We start from the raw sequence: 21,145 nt of genomic DNA, 5'->3' as shown, positions 1-21,145 counted from the left end.
CGTGGGCGAACCCCGGGCGATGTGAAACCAACTCAAACACGCGAACCGGATCCATTTCGTTTTCTTTTTGGAGATTCCAGAACACGGGTTTTGTTCAAGATCGATACCTCTAGGGACTGAAGCTACCGGGACAGCAAGCGACGCGAGGCCCGATGGTTGTGACTGGACCTTTTTGATCGTTTCGACCGGTTGTCCTTCGAGGTGAATATTGAAACTTCTACTTGTTATATCCATTCCCTTTTCCGCCTCGACAATGATTTTGGATTATCTCGACAACAGATCACCAAATCACCGGGCAATGGAACAACAATAACAACCTCACCAACACCCACCAACTACCACACCCAAAACAACATAAAGGGCACATAACATAAACCCGACTTCAATTTGCCCGGCTCGCCTGACATCCAACGGCCAACGGCCATTCTCTCTATCCCACCATGACACCACCAAGTCAATCCCAGCTTTCCGCAAGAATGATCCAAAACTTCACCGGCCAAACTGACCTCGAGTGGCATTGGGGCTACGCCTACCGTGTGGTCCCGTGCAAAAACGACCCGGGCTCATGCGCCTACCTGGACGTCGTGTACTCCGCTCACGATCGGGGGATGCTTTACACCGGGATTTTTTGGGCGACCATCTTGGGCATCTTGCTCGTTTGGGGTGTTCTAAGGCGACTTGGTGCTAGTGGGGGGAATGTCTCCAAGTATGAGATGCCCCTCGAGGTTGAAAAACGGGCGCTTTTAACCGAGGAGGAGGTAGTCACCAAGCCTCGCTCGGTGGGGAGATTCACCAGGGCGATGAGGGCAGTGGGCGCCACGGGGAGGAGCTATCTTCTCTCAAGCCGCGGAGTAGTGAAACCCATATTCGGCCAAGTCACCCGCCTCCAGGTTCTCATCCTCTTGGTCCTAGTCGGCTACCTCACCATCTGGACTTTCGTCGGCATCGTCTACGGCAAATGGATCACACCCGTCAAGGGCCAGCCCGAACACGTCAAAAACACGCGCACCTCCCTGGGGCCATGGGCCGACCGCATCGGCGTACTCGCCTACGCCCTCACTCCGCTTTCGATCTTGCTCGCCAGCCGGGAATCCATCTTGTCCTTGATCACCGGCGTCCCCTACACCAGCTTCATGTTCCTCCACCGCTGGACGGGCCACATCATTCTCGTGCAGTCGATCCTGCACACCATCGGCTGGGTCATCGTCGAGGCGCGCCTGTACCGCCCGCATCCGGACGTGTGGAACGCCTTCATCGCGCAGACGTACGCCCGCTGGGGCGTGGTGGCGCTGGTGCTGCTTGTGCTGCTGTGGGTGGGCGCGCTGCAGTGGACCATCCGCCGCACGGGGTACGAGTTTTTCAGAAAGGCGCACTACGTCCTGGCTATGGTGTACATTGGCGCCGTGATTGGGCATTGGAAGAATTTGCAGTGTTTCTTGGTGCCCGGGTTGGTGCTGTGGTTTGTTGATCGCGGTGCCAGGCTGGTGAGGACGGCGTTGCTGCATTATGGATATATCCCCAGCCAAGGCAGGGTCGGGTTCGCGGCGGCGCAGGCGGAGATGAAGTTTTGGAGGGACGAGAAGCATGGAGATGTGGTTAGGTTGGACTTTGCGCACCCGCAGAGGCCGTGGAAGGTTGGACAGCATTTCTTCTTGTGCTTCACCGAGGGAAGCATCTGGCAGAGTCACCCGTTTACGCCGCTGTCGTGGCCGGTGGAGGACGGAAAGGGTACTGTCACGCACTCGTACATCTTGAGGGCCAAGGGCGGAGAGACGAAAAAGTTGGCCAAGATTGTGCAGGATAAACTCGCTGGTGCGCTGTCGGAGAAGGCGGTCACCCCCACGACCCCAGTTATCCTCCAGGGCCCCTATGGCGAGAGCATTGTTGATGGTGTGACCCCCGACGTCAACGTCCTCTGCATTGCCGGCGGCACCGGTATCACTTATGTGCTTCCCCTCTTGATCGACTTGCTTCGGGACAGGAACATGAACCCCGCAAGGAGAGTTGAGTTGGTTTGGGCTATGAAGAGGAGCGAAGACGTCGAATGGGTTGAGCCCGAGATGGAGGAGTTGAGCAGACTCGGTGCTGTCCATGGTCTGATCATTCGCATTTTCGTCACGGATGATGGTGATGATACCGCAAAGGGGACCGTATCGGTCACTGGCTGCCGTGGAGAGTCGTCGCAGGAGGATGATGACAGCATCAAGAGAGCGCCGAGGGCGTCTGCCCAAAGAGCCAGCTCCACGGCGAGAGGAAGGCCGGATGTGACGACAGTGGTCAAGGATTTCGTCGAAGGTGTTGCTCAAGGCTCCACACGCGTGTTTGGTAGTGGGCCTCCAGGCATGATTGGTGAGCTGAGAAACGTCGTCGCTGACTGCAACTCTGGCTCGAAGGTCTGGAAGGGTGAGGACCGCTTTGATGTGCGGCTCGTATGTGATGACCGGCTGGAGTGGTAGTTTTCCTTGCTGTTTCTGATGAGATACCCCACTTTAAAATGTCTAGTTGCAAGATTTAGTGTACAAAAAAACGGCGAACTATTAGAATCCGATGCGCGTGAAGCCTTTTTGATGAGATTTGCCCCATGTCTTGTGTCTACCGTAGCTGATAGGATCTGAGTTGAACACACTGTGATGCTTGGAACAAGTAAACCGGGTGATAGGGACGCAAATACTTTGGCTCTTCGATCTGGGGACTGAATGGTTATAATTATATCGAACAAAGAGGGACTAGATAGAGGTCAGATTTGTACACTGCCTATCATGTCTCTTTGCAATTCATGGCATAAATTGGGAAGATACTGCTGAGTGTCTCCCGCCACGATTAACAACGGGAAAGAAATGTGGGTCCACCGTAATGCTGGGCAACGAGAGCGAACCTAGTAGAGGCCCTTTCCTGAAATCAGATGCCCCATGATTGCAGGCACACAACATCGCTGGGCCAGATGTGAAGTGCAAGTGTTCGTCGAGGTGTTGACACGAGGAGGAAATAGCTGGGACATGCAACAGAAGATGTGGTTGAATGGAAAATATTGCTAAATTCCAAACGAGAATGAGCGTAGTACAAGTAAAGTTGTGACGATAATGCCCGATTTGTTATGTGTGGGCGGGATGAGGGACGGGACGAATTGAAGAGCCCGGGCGATTGCCCCTGGGAATTTCACATGCCATTTTGTAGGCGCTGTGGGCATGACGCATGGGCCCCCGTTCGCTGAGTGACCACCCACTGGAGATCAGTTTTCTGCGGGGAAGCCCCCACCGCTCAAGTTCCACTGAAGCCGACATGTGCCGTCGTCATTTCCACCTGCCGTGGATCTGCCCGCGCGCGGGAGCCTGTCAACGAACCCAATTTGGTCCCGTCTACACTCCATACACCGTGACCTGAGCATTGTTCCTAACATTTTCATCCCACCCGTTCGTGAACTCCCATCTTTCTGTTCTCTTTTCGATCTCGACTCTCGCCGCATCCTTCCCTTAGCGCCGCCCAATGAGCTACAGGTAAAATACGACCGACACCTTTTGCTATTTTCTCGAGCGTGTGCAGCGCGCACCCCCATTTCGTCATCCGCCCACTTTCCCAGCGAACCCCGTTTTGAGCCGAGGCACAATGTCCAGCACCGCTCTCGAGAGCCTCAAGGTGCGACCACAACAACGCCAAAGCCCCGGCGAAAAGGCGCTCCAAACCCGAACCCGCCGAAGTTGACACATTTGCGTGTACAGGCTTACGTCGAACAAATAATTCTTGACCCCAAGAATCGCGACATTCTTGCCATTGTCAAGGGTGCTCGCAATGGCGCCGTCTACGGAGCCAAGGTGCGGTTTCCGCACGCGCTGGTGTACGCCTACGTCCAGAGCCCACGACTTTATAACGCTGAAACGAGACTAAACTGACAATGCGACAGCATGATGCTCCTATTCCGATCGGGGACGTGAGTTTACAAACCCCCTTTGCCCCTTTCCACTCCTACACGGACCTCCAGCTGACCATGTTCAATCATTGCGCCAGTCTCCGTGAAAAAGCAAAACTCATCTTCCGCGCGACGAAAACCCACGCTACGAATCTGGCAAAGTTCGCGACCATATACAAGACCGTCTGCTATCTTCTAAGACATTACGGGACAACGCCTGGCAAGGAAGGCAAGCAGATATCCATACCCCACCCCCTTTGCGACGGCGCCAAAAGTCGAGCGCGTTACCCGAGAGGACGTTAGCTTACACGGTTCCCTCTGGGATGAAATAGGTCCATATGATAGCTTCTTCGCCGGCCTCCTCGGAGGCTACGTCGTCTTCGGTCAGCGATCACGAAAGGGTAAAATCCCGAGCGTCAACCAGCAAATCGTCGTCTACGTCTTTGCGCGCGTGGTGCTGGCACTAGCCCGCCTGGCCGTCAAGCCCGGGTATGGATTGCCGGGCGTGTCCGAGCCCAACAACAGCACCGCTATCAGTCATTATGCTTGGCCGGTATTTGCAGCTGTGTCATGGGCTAGCGTCATGCACCTGTTTAGGTGGCATGATGCCGAGCTGCAACCGAGTCTGCGCAGTAGCATGGTGTACATTTACAGAGACGCGGATACATGGGATGGTTTGCGCAACTTCCTTTGGCACAATAAATAAGCGCGGCTCTACGTTTTGGAACATTGTTGGGATATCGCACGGGTCGGTCACTGCATTTCATATTTACACATACTAATCGGCGCACATATGGCTGGCTTTGGATCGCCAACCAAGAGGTCAAGATGGTCATTTTATCTTTTTTATCATTTTCTTCCCAGCATAGGGAGTGGTTTGGATTACTGCGTGGACTTAGCGCTTGGAAGGGAATTTAACAGGCTTTTGGACTCGGCAATGCCAATAACCATGTCAATGTGTTGCTAGGTGGTTCGATAATCACGCGTATCCCTCGTCTGTCTACTTGTAATGCAGGATGCACTGCATAGGTACCTACATCTCAGCAGTATCTACATACCTCTCTATGTCTAAGAAAAACAAAACCAAATCATGAGTCAAGTACAACAATAGAAGAACGCCGAGGAAAAGGAGAGCAAAGAAGTCGTGACAAGGAGAAAACAACAGCATGTTCAAGATATTGAAGAGTACCTAGGAAAGGTCTAAAAAGGGTCCGAATTCCCAACGTTCATGTAATGTAGAGCAGCACGAGGACGCCCCTATGCAGGTATCTCTGGGCGACTGCATCCTCCATGTCAGCCGGTAGACGGCAGACGGCGTTTGATTCCGGCCCGATCCCGGCCTTGGTCTCCTTCATGGCATCTTACCTCTGTGCATGGATTTCGCGTTACCAGGCGCTGCCGGCATGGCTAGCATACCTACCGCGATACTCCTTCTCCTGCAAGTGTGGAGTCACACGCCAACACCTATGGGTGAGACATCCCGCCACTCCTCCATCCCATCCCAACCAGCATCATCAGATTTCTAGTTGTCGTTGCACTCGTCACGCCCCGACTGTTTTGCCTCAGACGGTCTACCGCGACCGTTCAGATGTCGCGATCAGCACGTTTCGTGGCCAATCTACAAAAGTCGTTCGTTCGTTCGTTCCATCGCCCGGGCTGTTCCCCCCATCAATTCCCAGCCTACCGGAATTCCCGAACCGAACCATGATGCGAGATGCTAGCAGTCGATTGCCCTGAACTCAGCTTCTCGTTCTTCCGCTTCCTCCTCCTCTTGTTGATGCTATCGATAGCCATTAACACAGGAATCGTCGGCGAAAAGATCACGACTGCGCTCCATCCGAATGCCCGAGACCGCACAATCTTTCGTCCGATGTCCTTCGCAAACTGCCGTTTTCGCTCAGCCGTGGGCTTTACATGCTCAGCGTCGTCATCAGCGTCGTCGTCCTGAGTGCCAGTGTTCGCAAACGCAGCGCTGTAGTCTTCCCATCCGCCGGTCCATCTAAAGCCGTGCGAACTAGGCGACGGGTGATACCAGTACGGGATCCTCAACCGCTCATCCTTGTCGCCGCTACAATCGCGCACCTCGACCTTCCATCCGTATCCGCGCATCTCCCCCATCAACGCCTCGCACGACTCGCTGATCTCCCGGATCGGCCCGTCGTAGTGAATATTCACGACGATCTCCCTCAGCCGCGTGAACTCCTCCCGCAGCGCCGTGTCCATGCTGCCAAGCAAAATCTCGCGGTCGTGCGGCCGGACTTTCCAAAATGAATGACCTGGCCCAGACCAGCTGAGATCGAACTCGATCACCTCAACATTCGGACACCTCCGCCAAAGACTCGGCAGTGCACCGGGCACCACGTTGGCGCGAAAGACCAAAGCATCAAGCTTGGCCGGAGAGAGGCCCAGGAGGCCGACGAATGACCGGCGCGTCGGCCAGTCCAGATATCGCTGCCCCGCCCCCGAGTCAAGCGGGAACGGGATGCACAAGTGGCGGAGACAGGTCAGGTTGCGCGTCCCAATTCGGTCGATGAAGCCGCGCATGACATAGTTGGACTGCAGCTGGGCGGAGGGGAACCGGCACAGGGCAGGTGGTGCCCGGAATTGGTTGTGCGAGTAGAAGACGGCGCTGGCTTCCGAGTGGATTTGTTTGCAGATGAGAAAGACGGTGAGCAGGCGGGAGGAGAGCGGCCAGCGCTTGCGCTCGTCGGCGTTGTCGAGGTGCACCCGCACCACTGCACCACTCTTGGCCTTGTCGCCGTCCCTAGAGGTATGATTGTTCCATTCTTCGTCGGTATAGATGATGATGGGCTCCGGAAAGACGAGGAGGGACTCGTAGATCTGGTTGCGTATCTCGCCGGGAAGGCGGAAAAAATTGGGAGGTTTGTTGTTGTTGGACATGGTGGACGTGAAAATCATGGTTGCTTTAGGGTTGCCGAAGTCGGCCGAAACGTGCAAGGAACGAACGACTGACTGTGTCGGCAGCCAAGTCCCCTTTTCTTCCGTGTCCCTTTCCTTTTCTATGGCGGTGCCATTTGATACGAATAGAAATCAAAATGACCGAGGCAGATTTGCTGATAAGAGAGTGAGAGAGAGAGGAGTCTACTGGTAGAGACCAGGGATATAAGTGTGCGTGACTAGGTAGGTGGTAGGTAGAGGTAGGTAACAAGGTGCTGCGGTCGAGAGGAATAGGAAGTTGAAGGATGAGTCGTAAGATGGGGGCTGTGGGAGGGAAGGGCAAGAAAAGTCGGAGCCTTCCACTTGGGGGAGGTGAGGAGACTCGAGGAGGGATCCATTAGGGTCGTGAGGGGTCTTGTCCAGCCAGACGGGATTGGCTGGATCAGCCCTACCTCGTGGCGATCCAACGGGAGGTCCCTGCATGCCAAGCGGACGGTTGTCACTCCTGTCACTGTGACCAGGGGCCACGGGGCCCGTCTGGCCCTCCATCCATTATCACCATGTCAACAAAGGTCCCGAGAGACGGCTGTCAAAACGCCATGTCCGAGTCTTGACTTCCTTTCAAGAGTTGGGATAACTTGGATATAAGGGCCCATCGGACAGCTCATTACCGTGAAAATGGCTTCACTGTTAAAGCTAACACCTGCACAGTTCTCCGGGACGTAACAATGTGATGAGTGGGCGCTTATGCGCGATCGGCCAAGTGAGAGCGGTCCGAGTGGAAGTGGCCCTTGACCCGAATGGTACGCTATGCCCGCCCTAAAGTCCCTGATCACCACGAGTCTGTGGCAGGAGCCTCGAATTCATAATACGAGGAGCTTTGCAAAGATACCTCTAGGTACCCGTCGAGATTGCCCAGCCATCGTAATGAGCTAGAGGTACTCAGCATCAATATCAAAGCCATTTGATAATCCTTTGCGATAGGGCTGGCCGGGTAAACGTTCAAGTTCTAGCATATCATCAAGTCAGCGAGTCGAGGTCGAAAAACTTAAATACGGTCGTATTTGTTCAATGGTAACGAGTTCACAGAGTTGAGTCAAGGGCAGCACGACAGTCAGGCATGAGGCTCGTGAGGTTGTATCAACGCCAAGTACCGTACGCTTGCAGCTGTGATCATCAACGGGAGTAACCGAAGCTCTCGTAGCACAGTATGACAGCATGTAAGGACCCAATATCAAACCAAGATACCCAAGACTTCTGGTATGCCCCCGGCCGGAAGCCCGCACTGAAATCCATGGGATAGGTGGTCGACTGGTGCAATACAAGGCGGCCAGAGGGGTAGTGCACACGTGCTACCAGACAGCAGAGGTATGAACCACAAACACTGAATGCGCAAAATGACTGGTATGAAATGACTGCGTTTGCTTCCTGTACGGTTTTGTGTTTCGTGGGGCAAGCCGGCCAAAGCAGTTCCATTTCTTCTTGGGGCTTGTTTCGGAATCGAAGAGATGGGATATGAAAGCAAATGGTTTACGCTCACTTCCAAGCCTCCCTCAGTCGCGGGTTTCTCTCTCCCCGGCACTGGGCAATACCTTCTTTCTCGAAATTCAGCAGCAATTTCGCCCATCGAGGCCACAGAAATTAACGTCATTCGAGTCATCTATACGTGTATCTTTGGACTCTTTTGAACAAAAATGGCTTCGCCAACAACATCAACAGCATGGCTGACTCTCATGACGACAACCTGGTTCACGCCTAGCATTTCAACTTTCCCTGCCGCCAACTTCACGTGCCCCGAATTATTCTTTGGTCACCAACAGCATGATACTGACATTGGCGGGGGCTCTGAAAAATTCCACATTGACAGTCCTACACGTCAAGTTGCCGATTTCATCGCCACCGCCTTAGGTAGTGTTCAGACTAGCATAAGTTTCGCGTGTAGCTATCGGGTTGCTGCTGAGACTGGAGCTGTCTCCTCGGAAAGCACCTCACGAGCCTCGACGGCGTCGCCTACACACACTACCAACACAGCCGCTCACCCTATCGCTACTCACAAACTCACCCACACGAAGACAAACGGAGGCGCGATCGCGGGTGCGGCTATCGGTGCGGCGCTACTGGGTCTCATGGTCGGAGCTCTTATCGGTTACTTTTGCCTGAGTGCGAAGCGTCGAAAGCGTCAGGACACTGTTGATCCTCACAACGAAGGTACGGCAATGACCACCTTCCTTCCCCCGGCCTCTCTGCCCAAGGAGAGATTATCATCCAAAAGCAGTGTCCGAAACGAGGCGTTTCTTTCGTCTACCGGCAATACTGGCGGAGGAGGTAGTAGCATCAACAACGTCCTATCTGGCATCGGCATTCACGAAGGCGCCAGTGACGAGGAGATCAAATCGGAACTGTCTGCCCTCGGCTATCTTCTCCAGGAACACGTACAGAACAACTACCACCTTGACCCACTGGATGGCAGCAGAAACGAGGTCTTCAAACTTAACCAGGCTTTGGCAGATCCAGCCTTTGGTCTGGACAATCGCACCCACGCCCTGATCTTGAAGCTCTCCCAGGACCCGCAGACTCGGTTCCCAGCCATCCGTCACTTCCTCGCGCTTACCATCTTTCCTGCCTTGGACTTGCACCATGTCCGCACTCACCCGGGTAGTGTCTCGCTTTTGCCGCGGCAAGTTACCTCCTTCCTTGAGTCCATTCCTTCTTCGTCAGCGGCAGGCATGGGAAAGAACTCTATGACGCCCCAGAGTAAGTAGCCCTCCCCCAATCCCCCGTCCCCAAATACCTCCAGATTACGGTAACCAAACTAACTGCCTACGTATAATGTATCCAGCCGCAACAGCCCTAAACCTCTGGCGCCGTCTCTCCGCTTACCTCCTCCTCCATGTCCTCCTCGACAAACCCTCCAACCCTATATCCCCTTCCTCCCCCATCACTACCTCTACTACCAGCAACATCCCCCTCGACGAAGACTACGACCCCAACCGCCGCTACTCCTCCTCAACAACCACCATTGCCGCCCAAGTAACCAGCCTCCGCGCCTCTTTGAACAAGTTCCTGGGCATCTTTGTCCACTCGGACCGCCGAGCCATCTTTGATCAGGAGAGGAACCTGGAGGGCGTAATCCAGGAGTGCGTAAGTTTTGGGTACATGTTGTTTGCGCATGGGTGTGAGTGGCAGTTTGTGTTTGATGCCCCTGGAGAAGCAGAAGAAGAAGCAGAAGAAGAAGAAGTGGGGGGTATGCAAAAGGGAACGAAGCTCTTGGCGTTGCCGGGCTTGGAGAAGTTGGGAGATGGAAAGGGGGAGGTGTATAAGGTGCCAAAGGTTGTGGTTGAGGGGGAGATTGTGGCTGTTGAAGTTCCGTGATGATGAATTGCGTTCACTCTTTGTTTGTAGCACTCTTAAAAGACTGTGCAATGGAGGGGGTCATGGCATGAGGTAGCACGCACTTGCTTGGAGTTCAGGAAAACAGAATGGATGTGATTATCGAAGGAGATGGAGATGGAGTTATCATCAATGCAACGTTCGGTTTAGTTCTTGCAAAGCTCGAGAATTGTCGTCTTGAAGATGACATATCCCAAGACCCGAGGTAGATGGGGCACATCGACCCCTAACTATACATGTTCAACACCCCGACGGCATTTTACACAAATTTTTTCGTATCTTAAAAACGAATCCGTTGCCAAGAGGATTCTTTCAACTTCAGGGTCGTAGGGCCGAGAGATCGTGGAATGCGTTGGGAACTACGGAGAATATAGTAAGTGTACCATAAACCGCCTTTAATGTAGCTCCCGATGTCTTTACTTCTACAGCTTTACTGTGGATCCTACATGTACTAGGCTCTAAACTTTTCATCCCAACTTGAATGTCATAGTCTTGTTGACTTGGTCCCAAGGCCACATCCTTTGCATTCCATCGCAAGCCCCTGCTCATTACCCCCCAGATCCCCTCCTCCTCCTCCTCGTCGACAGCCTCCACAACGCCCCTCTCAACTCCTCATCCTCATCACCATCTTTATCACTCCTCTGACCCTCAGCATCCTCATAAACCTCCTCAAATGGCACCACATCGCCCCAGCACTCCACCCCGCCGTTTTCCTCCCCCGGCATCTCTCCACTCAAGAAATACCTTCTAATCACCTTCGCCATACAAACCGACGGCGCCGCCAGACTCGTATGCCCCCAACTCCCTCTCTGCACCACCACCCTGGCCCCCTTGAACCCCCTGGCATTCTTCCTTGCACTGATCAATGGCGTAACATTGTCAAACTCATTGCTGACAAACAACACTGGGTGAGCTGTCTGTACATCCTTGAACAACAAAGAAGAATTAAACGGCTCCCAGCGAGGCCGGACAGTCCGCCCGGCGCACAACAGCCGAACAGAAGCTTGCACTGCCCCAGCTGCCTGGGAAATATTCAGTAGCTTTTGGGCATAGAGAGCGAAGTCGTGAGGGGTGGAGGTAAAAGGTAAGGCGTCGGAACACATGACTGCTGGGAAAACGTCGGGGTTACCTGCTTCTTCTTTGGGGATGAAAGTGAGAGGAGGTGTGTCGTCTTGGTCGTCGGCTTCGCAGGTGGTCGGAGAGGAGGGAGCCGGTGGTGGATAGTCGGAGAGGGTGTATTGGTGGTAGGGGAGGGCATCGCCGGCTTCGAGACTCGATAGGACACGGGCTATGTGAGGAAAGCGGAGGATCGGTTGGTAGAGGGCTGTGGAAAGCATGCGGCGGATGTGGGAGTAGGTTACTAGTTGAGGGACGTGATAAGGTTTGGTTGAAGCTAGAGATGGAGATGACGGGTTGGATGGGGTTCCAGAGGGAGATGGGAGCTGGCCCTGAGGGATAAGAATGGGGTGCGTTCGGAGCTTGGTGAGTAGGGTGTCGAGACGCGACTTGATTGCGTTGGGGGAGGAGGCGTAAAAGGCACAGCGATCAGGACCAGCGGAATGACAGAAGGTGTAAAAGGCCTGCATCACTTTGTCGGTATCGTGTAGGAAGTTGATATATGTGCCGTTGTACCAGTCCTCGTAGTCGACGTTGCCTGTCATGGTTTAGGTCAGCAAGCTGCATCGAAGCAAGCAAACCTCTCGGCTCTTTCTGGGTAGAACTCACCATCATTAACCATCCTCTCGACCCTGTCCGGATACATAGCAGCAAATGTCCCACCCAGCACCGTCCCATAGCTGAACCCCCAGTACTTCAGCTTCTCTTCCCCCATAGCTTCAAGAATCGCGAGCATATCCCTAGCATGGTACGCGGTACTGCTATGCTCCAAAATCCCCGACTCTTCGAGATTTCGCTCGCAAACCTGCGAGTACGCAGCCGCCCGAGCAAAGGCTTCGAACACGGTCCCTTCATGGGCATCCACGACACCTGGGTCCTGCAAATCCCAGTAAACACGATCCTGTATGGAAGCCCAACAGTTAATCCGCGGCGTTGAGGCACCGACACCCCGTATATCCCAACTGACAATATCGTGGTTGGTGCCCACGATAGTTTGCAGGTTTCGCCCGTGGTCGCGGAGTGACCAAATCCCCGACCCTCCTGGTCCACCGGGGTTGAAGACGACAGGCCCTCGGTAGTCGGGGCTGTGTGAGGGCACGGCAGCTCGGAGACGGACGATGGCTAAGTTGACGCGCCGTTCTGAAGCAGAGCCATTAGTTACTTCTGGTTGCTGCCAGTCCATGGGGAGATCGAGTCGCGCGCAGTCAAGTTCGTCGTCGTAGCATGGGTGCCATTGAATCGGTGATGGACCGGGTGTGATATCTGCCCAGTTAAACTCCTTGGCTTCCTTCTTCTGGTCCTTGTCCGGCGGGTAGGCTGTGTTGGTAGGAGACCATTTTGGTCTTGCTGTCCAGGAAAGTGCGGACAAATCTGACAACGATAGCACCACCAGTATGGCTAGTGCTACAGCTGTACATAATCGTGCAATCTTTGTGATTTTCGAATGCGTTCTTTGGTTCAAAGGATGCCGCTCACTGATGGCAGACACCCGGTGACCGGCTCCTTGTTTCCTGCCCATCGTATACTTGCTCACCATGGGCGCCTCTAGAGGATTCCTGCTGGTTTAGACACTGACAAGTCCATCGGGGTTGAGAAGAAGACGGACAGGAAGAATTTGACGAGGGCGCTATCACCTGTACCTAAAGTAGTAATGTGGATATGCTAAACACCAGCTGAACTCTTTGCTGTACGACTCGGGGATTTGCCATCATTGGACCCGTCGGGGTTGTTGATCATTTCTCAGAAGTCTTTGGCGCCATTGAAAGTTGCTTTTCAGCTGACGGCTAGATTAAGCAATCCAGATTGGCTGGCACCAGATTCTGGCAATCCCACTCAAGGTGTGCGTTGGTACCATACTGTAGATAACTCCTGCATACCCTACGTACGTGTGAAGTAATGGAGGTTGTGTATGTACACTATTCTAGAGTCCAAGGGTCCAGTCCCTCGTTCTCCGGATAACAAAGGTTGAGGAAACGCTCCAATAAAGAAGCCGCTAAGAGGAACTGGCGGGGATAAACTGCACGCCCGATTGGACTTTGTCCTGATCCGCAGGGCAACCCCGCATGATACAACGCGATGTCTGAAGTGGAGGCCGGGGCATCTTTGGCGATCCAGGATCAATCAAGCTCTTCAGGAGACGAGGGTGAGGGAAGTGGCACAAGTTTAATCAAGCGTTCACCACTTAGTGAACATCCCTGGCTTCCAAACCACAATCACATATCAACAAGCCATGTGTAGCTAAAGTCATCTTTATTAGACGCTTAACTCGTAGAAACTTTTCCGAAACATGGAAAATAACAAAAAAGAAAAGGAAAAAAAAAAAAAAAAAAAAAGCACAAACAACAAAGAGCCTGGATGTAATGTGGGGGAATCATTGAAAACAACATTTTCCTCGTCACAACACCCCTAAATCCCCAAACGCCAATGCCAATCATGCTCATGGGATAACACAACTGAAATTTGCCGACGTACTCAGGGCCCGATTAGTCCGAGCTATCAGACGTACTGAGTGTTTGTTCGGGGGGTTGCGTCCTATTCTTGAGGCTTATCGGCCTCCTTTTCCTTGTCATCTGTTGTTGCTGCCGGTGCTTTGTCGGATGCCTCCTCGGCAACCTTGCTTGGCTCTTCTGCCACTGGCTTCTCAGTGTTGGCGTCTGGTACCGGCGAGGCGGCCTTGGGAGAGGCTGCTGCTGCTGCCTCGGTAGCAGGCTCCGCAGTGGCGGCGGCGGGACTTGGCCTGCGCTCTGCCTCCGGCTCCGGAGCAGGGGCAGTCTCAATTTCCTCGGTCTTGATCTCCGCCTCAGGTTCTGCAGGCTTCTCATCGGCCTCGCCCATATCCACATCGCCATCCTCGTCAACTTTGGCCGCAGAGCTTGCTGCAGGCTGCGCGGCTGTCGTTGCGGGGGCTTCGGCTTCAGGTTCAGCGGCGGCCGGTTGGGCTTCGTCGTTATCGATCATGGTCTCATCGTTGTCGACAGCAGTAGGCTCCGCTGGCTTAGCGGCGGCCGCGGCGGCGGTGGCGGCAATCGAGGGCGGAGCTGGTTCTCCAATATCAAGATCCATGTCCTCCACGGCCTTGGGGTTCTTGAAGTCGAGAATGGACCGGCGCTGCGGTCCGTTCGGCTTGAACACACCATTGGCTTGAGCCATGTCCTCGTCATCACTTTCTTCAAACTCGTCTTGCCTAGTTCTCTCCTTCTCCCATTGACGCTGTGTCCGCCGGACATCCTTGTTCTCGTCCTCATCCATGTCGTCAAGCTCGTCTTCCTGATCGTCCGACATACCGAAGCCCTGACGCGGAACGTCCTGCATCTGGACAGAGGGAACTGGGGCGGTCTTCTTCAGGTTTTCTATCACTGATATCTTGATCTTCTCCAGGTACTCTGGGCTGTTGGCGTTCTCCATATTGGAAGAACGCACATCAAGCTCGTAGTCGGGACCGTAATACTAAGAGTTTGTTAGCAAGGCGGTAAACCAGAATGGAGCTAATCCACTTACGTCGTAGTACTCGTTGTAAGGAAGGACTGGGTTCATCTCGACACCAACCAAACGGCCGGTTTCGTAGGCCCAAGTCCTTGCGACGTTGCGCATGGTGTAGCCACCCCCGCCGAGAACCAGAGTGGGCAGTCCAAAGCTTCGCACGTAATTAACGCAGTTAGCATGGCCGCGCATGCTCAAGTTAAAGCAGCCAAGACGATCACCGGACAAACTGTCACCACCGCATTGGAGGACAACAGCCTCAGGTTGGAAGTATTGCATGACAGCGCTAATGACGGGCTGGAAGATGGAGCTGTAGGTGGTGTCGTCGATTCCATCGCGGAGGGGGAAGTTGACGGCATAGTTCTTGCCGGAACCGATACCAATGTCGCGCAACTCGCCGGTACCGGGGAAGTACTCGCCGTACTTGTGGAAGGATACGGTCATGACGCGATCCGTCGTATAAAAGGCTTCTTCGACACCATCGCCGTGGTGCACATCGATGTCAATGTAAAGAACGCGCTTCTTGAAACGCAGGAGCTCTAGGATAGCCAGGACGATATCTATTCGGTGTAGTAGGTAAGCATGGGTGGCGTCGCACGGGTTCCAGGAAATTGTGAAGGCCACATACCATTGACATAGCAGAAACCGCTAGCTTCGCTCTTCTTGGCGTGATGTAAACCACCGGCCCAATTGATGGCGATGTCGCACTTGTCCCGATTCAAGCGAGCGGCACCCTCCATACTTCCGCCGGCACTGATGCCGCAGAACTCAAACAGGCCGTCGAAAACGGGACAGTCGTCGCCAACATTGTACTTGCCCTGCTCGCGCATGAACCCGTCCATGTTGTCGGGCGTAACCTTTTGTAAAAACTCAATATACTCGTCGGTGTGAAACTGTGTCATTTCGGCAGTAACGGCTGGTTTTGCACGCTAACACAGAGAGGGTCAGTTTGTCGTTGACCAAAGCCAGTACGCCCAACACAGCAAACTTACGTAGACCTCGAGAAACTTGTACACGTTGTAGTTCATGACCAGACTGTGGGCAAGACGGATACGATGGGGCTTCATAGGATGGCCGGTCACGTAGGCATAGTTGCCAATGTCGGAGTCGTAGAAGTAGGCGACCCGCTTCTTGTCATTGTGGACGACGGTATACAACGGCTCGTCACGCGCGACTCCGGCGGGATCGGTGAATGTGGAAGGCATGGTGGGCAGAAGTTGCCGGGTTGCCCGTTGTGTTGTGTTGCGTTGGCGGATACGGAGGACTATTGCGGTACAATTCGGATTGTGGATTGGATGGTGTGTGTGTGTGTGTGTGTGTTGTGGTGGTGGATATCACGTCCACGTAGAAGTTATCGCTGACCGGGAGACGCTGGGATAGGAAGGACCCCGTCGTGAAAGGAAATGTTCAGGGCGCCGGGCTGAATGGGGGAAACACGTGTTGAGGATCGTGGTATTGATAGAATGACGAAGTATGATATAGAAATATGTATCCCCGTGATGTAGCAAATCACCTGGGCGGTATCGTCATGGCTTGCCAGCAACGAAAAGAAAGATGGTGTTTAGTTCGAGCTCGGTTCCTGACGCCGGGGTGTCTGTCACTGAGTGGCAGAATTGCTTGTACGAGCCACGGCACAACGCTGAGGTCGGTGCGTGGGCGGACAGGCGGGGAAGAAAGCGCAAGCACGAGCAACCCCAACGGGCGAGTGGGGTGTACCAATTGAGCTGTTCCCCGTTCTCCAACAGCTTTAACCAATCAGAAAACGGACTGGGTACCTGTCGTCCTATCGGCAGGCAACGTCGACCCTCCAAAAGAAGCGCGACTCTTGAGGTCAACCGCTTTGCCTGCCGAGCTGCAGACCAGATAAGATTATGTAATCCACAGCTTCCAGTTCAAGGGAACCTTCCGTCACCGGGCTGGCCTGCAGTGGACTTTGTGGCAGTTGGCGTTGCAGGCTGCCACAGCTTGTCGTCAACGCCGCCGCCAGCCAGCTGCGGCAAGCTCCCCATAGGTGCTGCATGCTCCATGCTCCAATCTGACGCGGTACCTTGGGTAGAGGTACTCAACCCACCAAACAACAAACCGCCCCGTCTCCCGTCTTGTCATCGACGACATCCCACTTCAACTTCCACTTTACAACGAAACCGCCACCGTTTGCATCGCAACCCTCCATTTACTTCTGCGCGACGTCATTACACCCGAGGAACGACGCCGATAATAATTCTTAACCCCCCCGTCACACGGCTACGTCAACATATAATACACAACTTTCCAACCAACAAACACATTCAAGATGGATCGCATGCGCAGCTTGTTGGGCGGCGGCCTGGGAATGGGCGGTGCCACTGCGCCAGGAGCCGTATGTTTGTTCCCATTCGCGACTTGAAAACAGAACCGCAGGCTTGCTTGGTCTGGCGTAAAGGTGGCAAGGACATGATGCTAATGTGCTGGGTTCTGGCCAGGACAACACCAACCTCATCGATAACTCGGAAACCGTCTACATTTCCTCCCTAGCCCTCCTCAAGATGTTGCGCCACGGTCGCGCCGGTGTGCCCATGGAAGTCATGGGCCTGATGCTGGGCGAGTTTGTCGATGACTTTACCGTTCGCGTCGTCGATGTGTTTGCCATGCCCCAAAGCGGTACTGGTGTCAGTGTAGAGGCTGTCGACCCCGTCTTCCAGATGAACATGATGGACATGCTCAGGCAAACGGGAAGGTGAGAGGATACTCAACTCAGCTTGATTTTTCACCACCCACTAACGTATTTCCCTTCGCAGGCCCGAGGCCGTCGTCGGCTGGTACCACTCGCATCCCGGTTTTGGCTGCTGGCTTTCGTCGGTTGATATCAACACCCAACAAAGTTTCGAACAACTCAACTCCCGTGCGGTCGCCGTGGTTATTGACCCCATTCAGTCCGTCAAGGGCAAGGTTGTGATTGATGCTTTCCGTCTCATCAACCCCCAGTCGCTCATGCTGGGTCAGGAGCCCCGCCAGACGACATCCAACTTGGGACATCTCAACAAGCCTTCCATTCAAGCCCTCATCCACGGCCTGAACAGGCACTACTACTCGATCGGCATCAACTACCGCAAGACCGCCTTGGAGGAGAACATGTTGATGAATCTGCACAAGCACGTTTGGACCGAGGCCCTCGAAATGGAGGACTTCCGCTGCGAGGGATCGAGGACGAAGGAGAGACTCGACCGCCTGGTCAGCCTTGCTGACGGCTACGAGAAGAGAGTCAAGGAGGAGACAGAGTTGACCAAGGACCAACTCAAGACACGCTATGTTGGCAAGGTGGATCCCAAGAAGCACTTGGAGGATGTCGGACAGCAACTTATCGAAGACAACATTGTTGCCGTTACAAGGCAGATGATCGACAAGGAGGCGACCATTGCGAAGAAGGATACCCCCGCTGGGGCCAACGGCACCACACATGGCGACCAGATGGAGGTCGAGGAGGAGCAGCTATAGGTACCTACCTAACCAAAAGGACAAGCATGCATGACGTTTTTCTTTGCAGGCGCATACCTCCGACTTGTGATTTTGTATGACTAGGCGTTAGGTATAAGGATGGGCAGCTAGACCGGTAGCCATGTTCAAGATTCGGTTTTCGTTTTCAGTGAATGGGGTTGTCTGTTCAGGTACAGACTTGCAGTGACTGGTTTACGGGTTCGTGGCTAGTGGTGTAAGTGACATCAATTTCTTTGTTTCCGATTCTATACCTGAGTTGATGTCACAGGAATGAGTGCACCACGTCTTTGTGCGCGGAAAGCTGTTCTTGATTACACACCATTGTCCTTTGACAGATGCTCTGCACATCGTTGCCATGCCCATAATTGCATTGTTTACTTGTGGTGTTCATGACACACGCACATCTCTTGGAGGCTTCTCATCCGAATATAAATGTCGGAAAGCCCATCACACTTCCAAATGCGTTTTGTTTGTCATCCACAAGAACACCTACAGTCATACAACAAACACTGGACTACTGCCAAAAACAAGTCAAGATGGGTTTTGCAGCTTACCTAAAGACAATCCTCAGCGATTTGTTGTGCGGTCCGCAACCCAACAAGAACCAACATGCTCAAAGACACGGTAACAAAGCCAGCGACCGCAATGGCAGCCGGAAAGGAAGCCATCAACATAAGAAAACGATGCTAACTCCAAAAGGCCAGCACCATGGAACCACCACCCCCAGAACTACCCAGGAAAATAGGAACCATCGGTACCTACCTCCCAACCCTCCTAACCCCCCTCCTGCCCCTCCTCCATCTCCTTGTCCGCGACCGATTCGTCTTTGTTACGGCGTGGTTCTCTAGAAGGTAGCAGGTAATAAGGGATCATGAAAGGTACTCCAACCAAGTAGGTAGGTATAAGTAATTATTGTAGTATAAAGAGCTATGGAAGTAGAAGGGGGAAGAGTCTAGCTATAAATATATGTGGTTGGATAGTAGAGATGTTAATCCCTGACAGTACTCCCCTCCCTAAAGCGCTATTCGTCTCGAATAGCCAATTTAGTGCCCCTCGGTTTCGTTATGGTTCGTCCCTCCACGGAGTGAGATGTCTTAATGTGTCTTCTCAGATTAACCTTAGATGTATATGTGAAGTCGGTCCCGCAAAGCTCACATAACCATCCTTTGTTATGGTCCTGTTGCATATGAAGCGCTAGCGGTATAGTGCCCGAGAGCGTTATCGAGTATTCGTTACACTGTATTTCGATATATCGCTTCCGTCGGTGTTCCTTAAGCTGCCTGGTGGTTGGGAAGGTCGCTAGGCACTCGCTATACGTAATTTTTCTGCCGTGGTCATTTGCTATATGTCTATTAAATACGTAGGTTATTCTGAACGTTAGGTTGTATATTGTATATTTGTGTGGAAATTGTGAGGGTTCGTAAGTACGCTGGTGGTTGTCCCTTTTGACCTCCTTAAAGTATTATCGCCCGTAGTTACACCTCTATTTGCTGTGGACGTCGTTAAGGTGTGCCGTTATGTTTGCCCTATTTGCGAGAATGTTGTTGTAAATCGGGCAGCTCAAGTGGATCATCCTAATTGCTACAATATGATTTTCTAGGGCTTTTCCACTGTGGAAGATCCTATTGTAGTGGACGTAGACGAAGCGTACCGATACTTTACGGCTCCTAGTTTCGGCCTTCCTCATGCTTGGCCTGGTCCGGATTTCGGCCTTGCCTGTAGGAAGTTCGTATAGGGCCGGAGGCGGCGTGGGGGCCTATTGATTGGGTGACGGCGGTTGGTAAGGCGACGCTGGGGGTGGCGTAGGAGCTCGTTAGCTTAGTGATGGGGGGTGGTAAAGCGATGCTGGGGGTGGCGTGGGAGCTTATTGGCTTAGTGATAGGGGGTAGTAAGGCAACGCTGGGGGTAGCGTAGGAGCTCGTTGGTTTGGTGGCGGCGGGTGGTATAATAATACTAGGGGTAGTATAGTAATACTGAGGGTGGCGTAGAGGCTCGTTAATTGGGCGACGGTAGATAGTATAGAGATCCTAGGGGCGAAGGCGGCGGGGGACTCGGGGCGTTTTGGTTGGGTGACGGTGGAATGGTTGGGACGGGGCGCTCGGGGTCTTCATCGCTAGTTTGTCCCGGAAACCTCTCTCTATTAGATTGTAGCTGTAAGACGTAAAAGATTGGGTATACAATCTTTCTTGTACCTACGAACCGGGGTAGTTTCAGTACGCATACGCGCGGGTATACCTTTAGGATCTCGTACGGGCCTATCTACCTAAAATCTAATTTATTAGGTTTGTTAGCTTTTAACTATACTTTATCTCCGATATAGTATTTAGGCGTATTGTTCCGGTTTATATTTGCCTATATACAGTAACGCTCTATAACTTTATATATATTATCTTTTAGTATTTCGAGTATTATCCTAATACGTCGGACTTTATTATTAATTTTAGCGATCTTCTTAACGTCGTCCGTTTTTCCGACTATTCTAGGGATTAGTAGTTCAATTCCGATTAAAGGGTTAAATTTATAGTTAGCGAAAAATAGGGATACCTAGGTCGTTTTTAATATATAATTGTTAATTATAAATTCAGCGAATAGTTGTAATAGGGACAGCACGGTTAATACGGGTGCTGGTCGTATAGCTTGATTAAGGTTCTATAAAGGAGGAAAAGTTTATTTGAGATGCGGATCTACCGGCGCTGAGAGGTTTTTATTAGGACTGTACGCTCTATACTACTATAGCTAACGATAGTTCTAATCCTAGAAACTAAAGTCTATATATTAGGAGGCTAAGGGGTAACCGCCGGGGAAGGGATACTATAGTACTACAATACCAACGCTCTATTTTACTTAACTAAGCTCTTGCCTAGGAGTATTGCGACGGCCGGT

General features: G+C 52.8%; 7 protein-coding genes across 7 annotated transcripts; 4 read left to right on the top strand and 3 right to left on the bottom strand.

Annotated features, from left to right (window-relative positions):
- Nucleotides 1–355: 355 nt before the first annotated feature.
- On the top strand, nucleotides 356–2,547 carry NEUTE1DRAFT_118617 (uncharacterized protein; the record flags this gene model as incomplete). The annotated part of the gene is made up of 1 exon (XM_009857400.1): nucleotides 356–2,547. One exon carries the CDS (start codon nucleotides 441–443, stop codon nucleotides 2,454–2,456), a length of 2,016 nt encoding a protein of 671 aa, XP_009855702.1.
- Nucleotides 2,548–3,451: 904 nt separating this feature from the next.
- NEUTE1DRAFT_125616 (uncharacterized protein) lies at nucleotides 3,452–4,610 on the top strand (the record flags this gene model as incomplete). Its single annotated transcript, XM_009857399.1, has 5 exons — nucleotides 3,452–3,633; nucleotides 3,717–3,832; nucleotides 3,899–3,925; nucleotides 4,003–4,133; nucleotides 4,237–4,610. 5 exons carry the CDS (start codon nucleotides 3,604–3,606, stop codon nucleotides 4,608–4,610), a joined length of 678 nt encoding a protein of 225 aa, XP_009855701.1.
- Nucleotides 4,611–5,584: 974 nt separating this feature from the next.
- Nucleotides 5,585–6,805, bottom strand: NEUTE1DRAFT_105056 (uncharacterized protein; the record flags this gene model as incomplete). The annotated part of the gene is made up of 1 exon (XM_009857398.1): nucleotides 5,585–6,805. The coding sequence occupies one exon, from the start codon at nucleotides 6,803–6,805 to the stop codon at nucleotides 5,585–5,587; it is 1,221 nt and encodes a 406-aa protein (XP_009855700.1).
- Nucleotides 6,806–8,496: 1,691 nt separating this feature from the next.
- NEUTE1DRAFT_141961 (uncharacterized protein) lies at nucleotides 8,497–10,174 on the top strand (the record flags this gene model as incomplete). The annotated part of the gene is made up of 2 exons (XM_009857397.1): nucleotides 8,497–9,556; nucleotides 9,642–10,174. 2 exons carry the CDS (start codon nucleotides 8,497–8,499, stop codon nucleotides 10,172–10,174), a joined length of 1,593 nt encoding a protein of 530 aa, XP_009855699.1.
- Nucleotides 10,175–10,592: 418 nt separating this feature from the next.
- On the bottom strand, nucleotides 10,593–12,827 carry NEUTE1DRAFT_71264 (uncharacterized protein; the record flags this gene model as incomplete). Its single annotated transcript, XM_009857396.1, has 3 exons — nucleotides 10,593–11,846; nucleotides 11,918–12,718; nucleotides 12,785–12,827. 3 exons carry the CDS (start codon nucleotides 12,825–12,827, stop codon nucleotides 10,741–10,743), a joined length of 1,950 nt encoding a protein of 649 aa, XP_009855698.1.
- Nucleotides 12,828–13,670: 843 nt separating this feature from the next.
- On the bottom strand, nucleotides 13,671–15,993 carry NEUTE1DRAFT_132812 (histone deacetylase RPD3; the record flags this gene model as incomplete). Its single annotated transcript, XM_009857395.1, has 4 exons — nucleotides 13,671–14,755; nucleotides 14,807–15,348; nucleotides 15,417–15,681; nucleotides 15,781–15,993. The coding sequence occupies 4 exons, from the start codon at nucleotides 15,991–15,993 to the stop codon at nucleotides 13,841–13,843; spliced, it is 1,935 nt and encodes a 644-aa protein (XP_009855697.1).
- Nucleotides 15,994–16,935: 942 nt separating this feature from the next.
- NEUTE1DRAFT_118616 (26S proteasome regulatory subunit) lies at nucleotides 16,936–18,411 on the top strand (the record flags this gene model as incomplete). Its single annotated transcript, XM_009857394.1, has 3 exons — nucleotides 16,936–17,147; nucleotides 17,251–17,504; nucleotides 17,566–18,411. 3 exons carry the CDS (start codon nucleotides 17,082–17,084, stop codon nucleotides 18,260–18,262), a joined length of 1,017 nt encoding a protein of 338 aa, XP_009855696.1.
- Nucleotides 18,412–21,145: the final 2,734 nt, after the last annotated feature.

The sequence above is a fragment of the Neurospora tetrasperma genome (assembly GCF_000213175.1).
Source record: "Neurospora tetrasperma FGSC 2508 unplaced genomic scaffold NEUTE1scaffold_81, whole genome shotgun sequence".
NCBI lineage: Eukaryota > Fungi > Ascomycota > Sordariomycetes > Sordariales > Sordariaceae > Neurospora > Neurospora tetrasperma.
The sequence above is the reverse complement of the archived record's forward strand: the minus strand, read 5'-3'. Positions and strand labels throughout refer to the sequence as shown.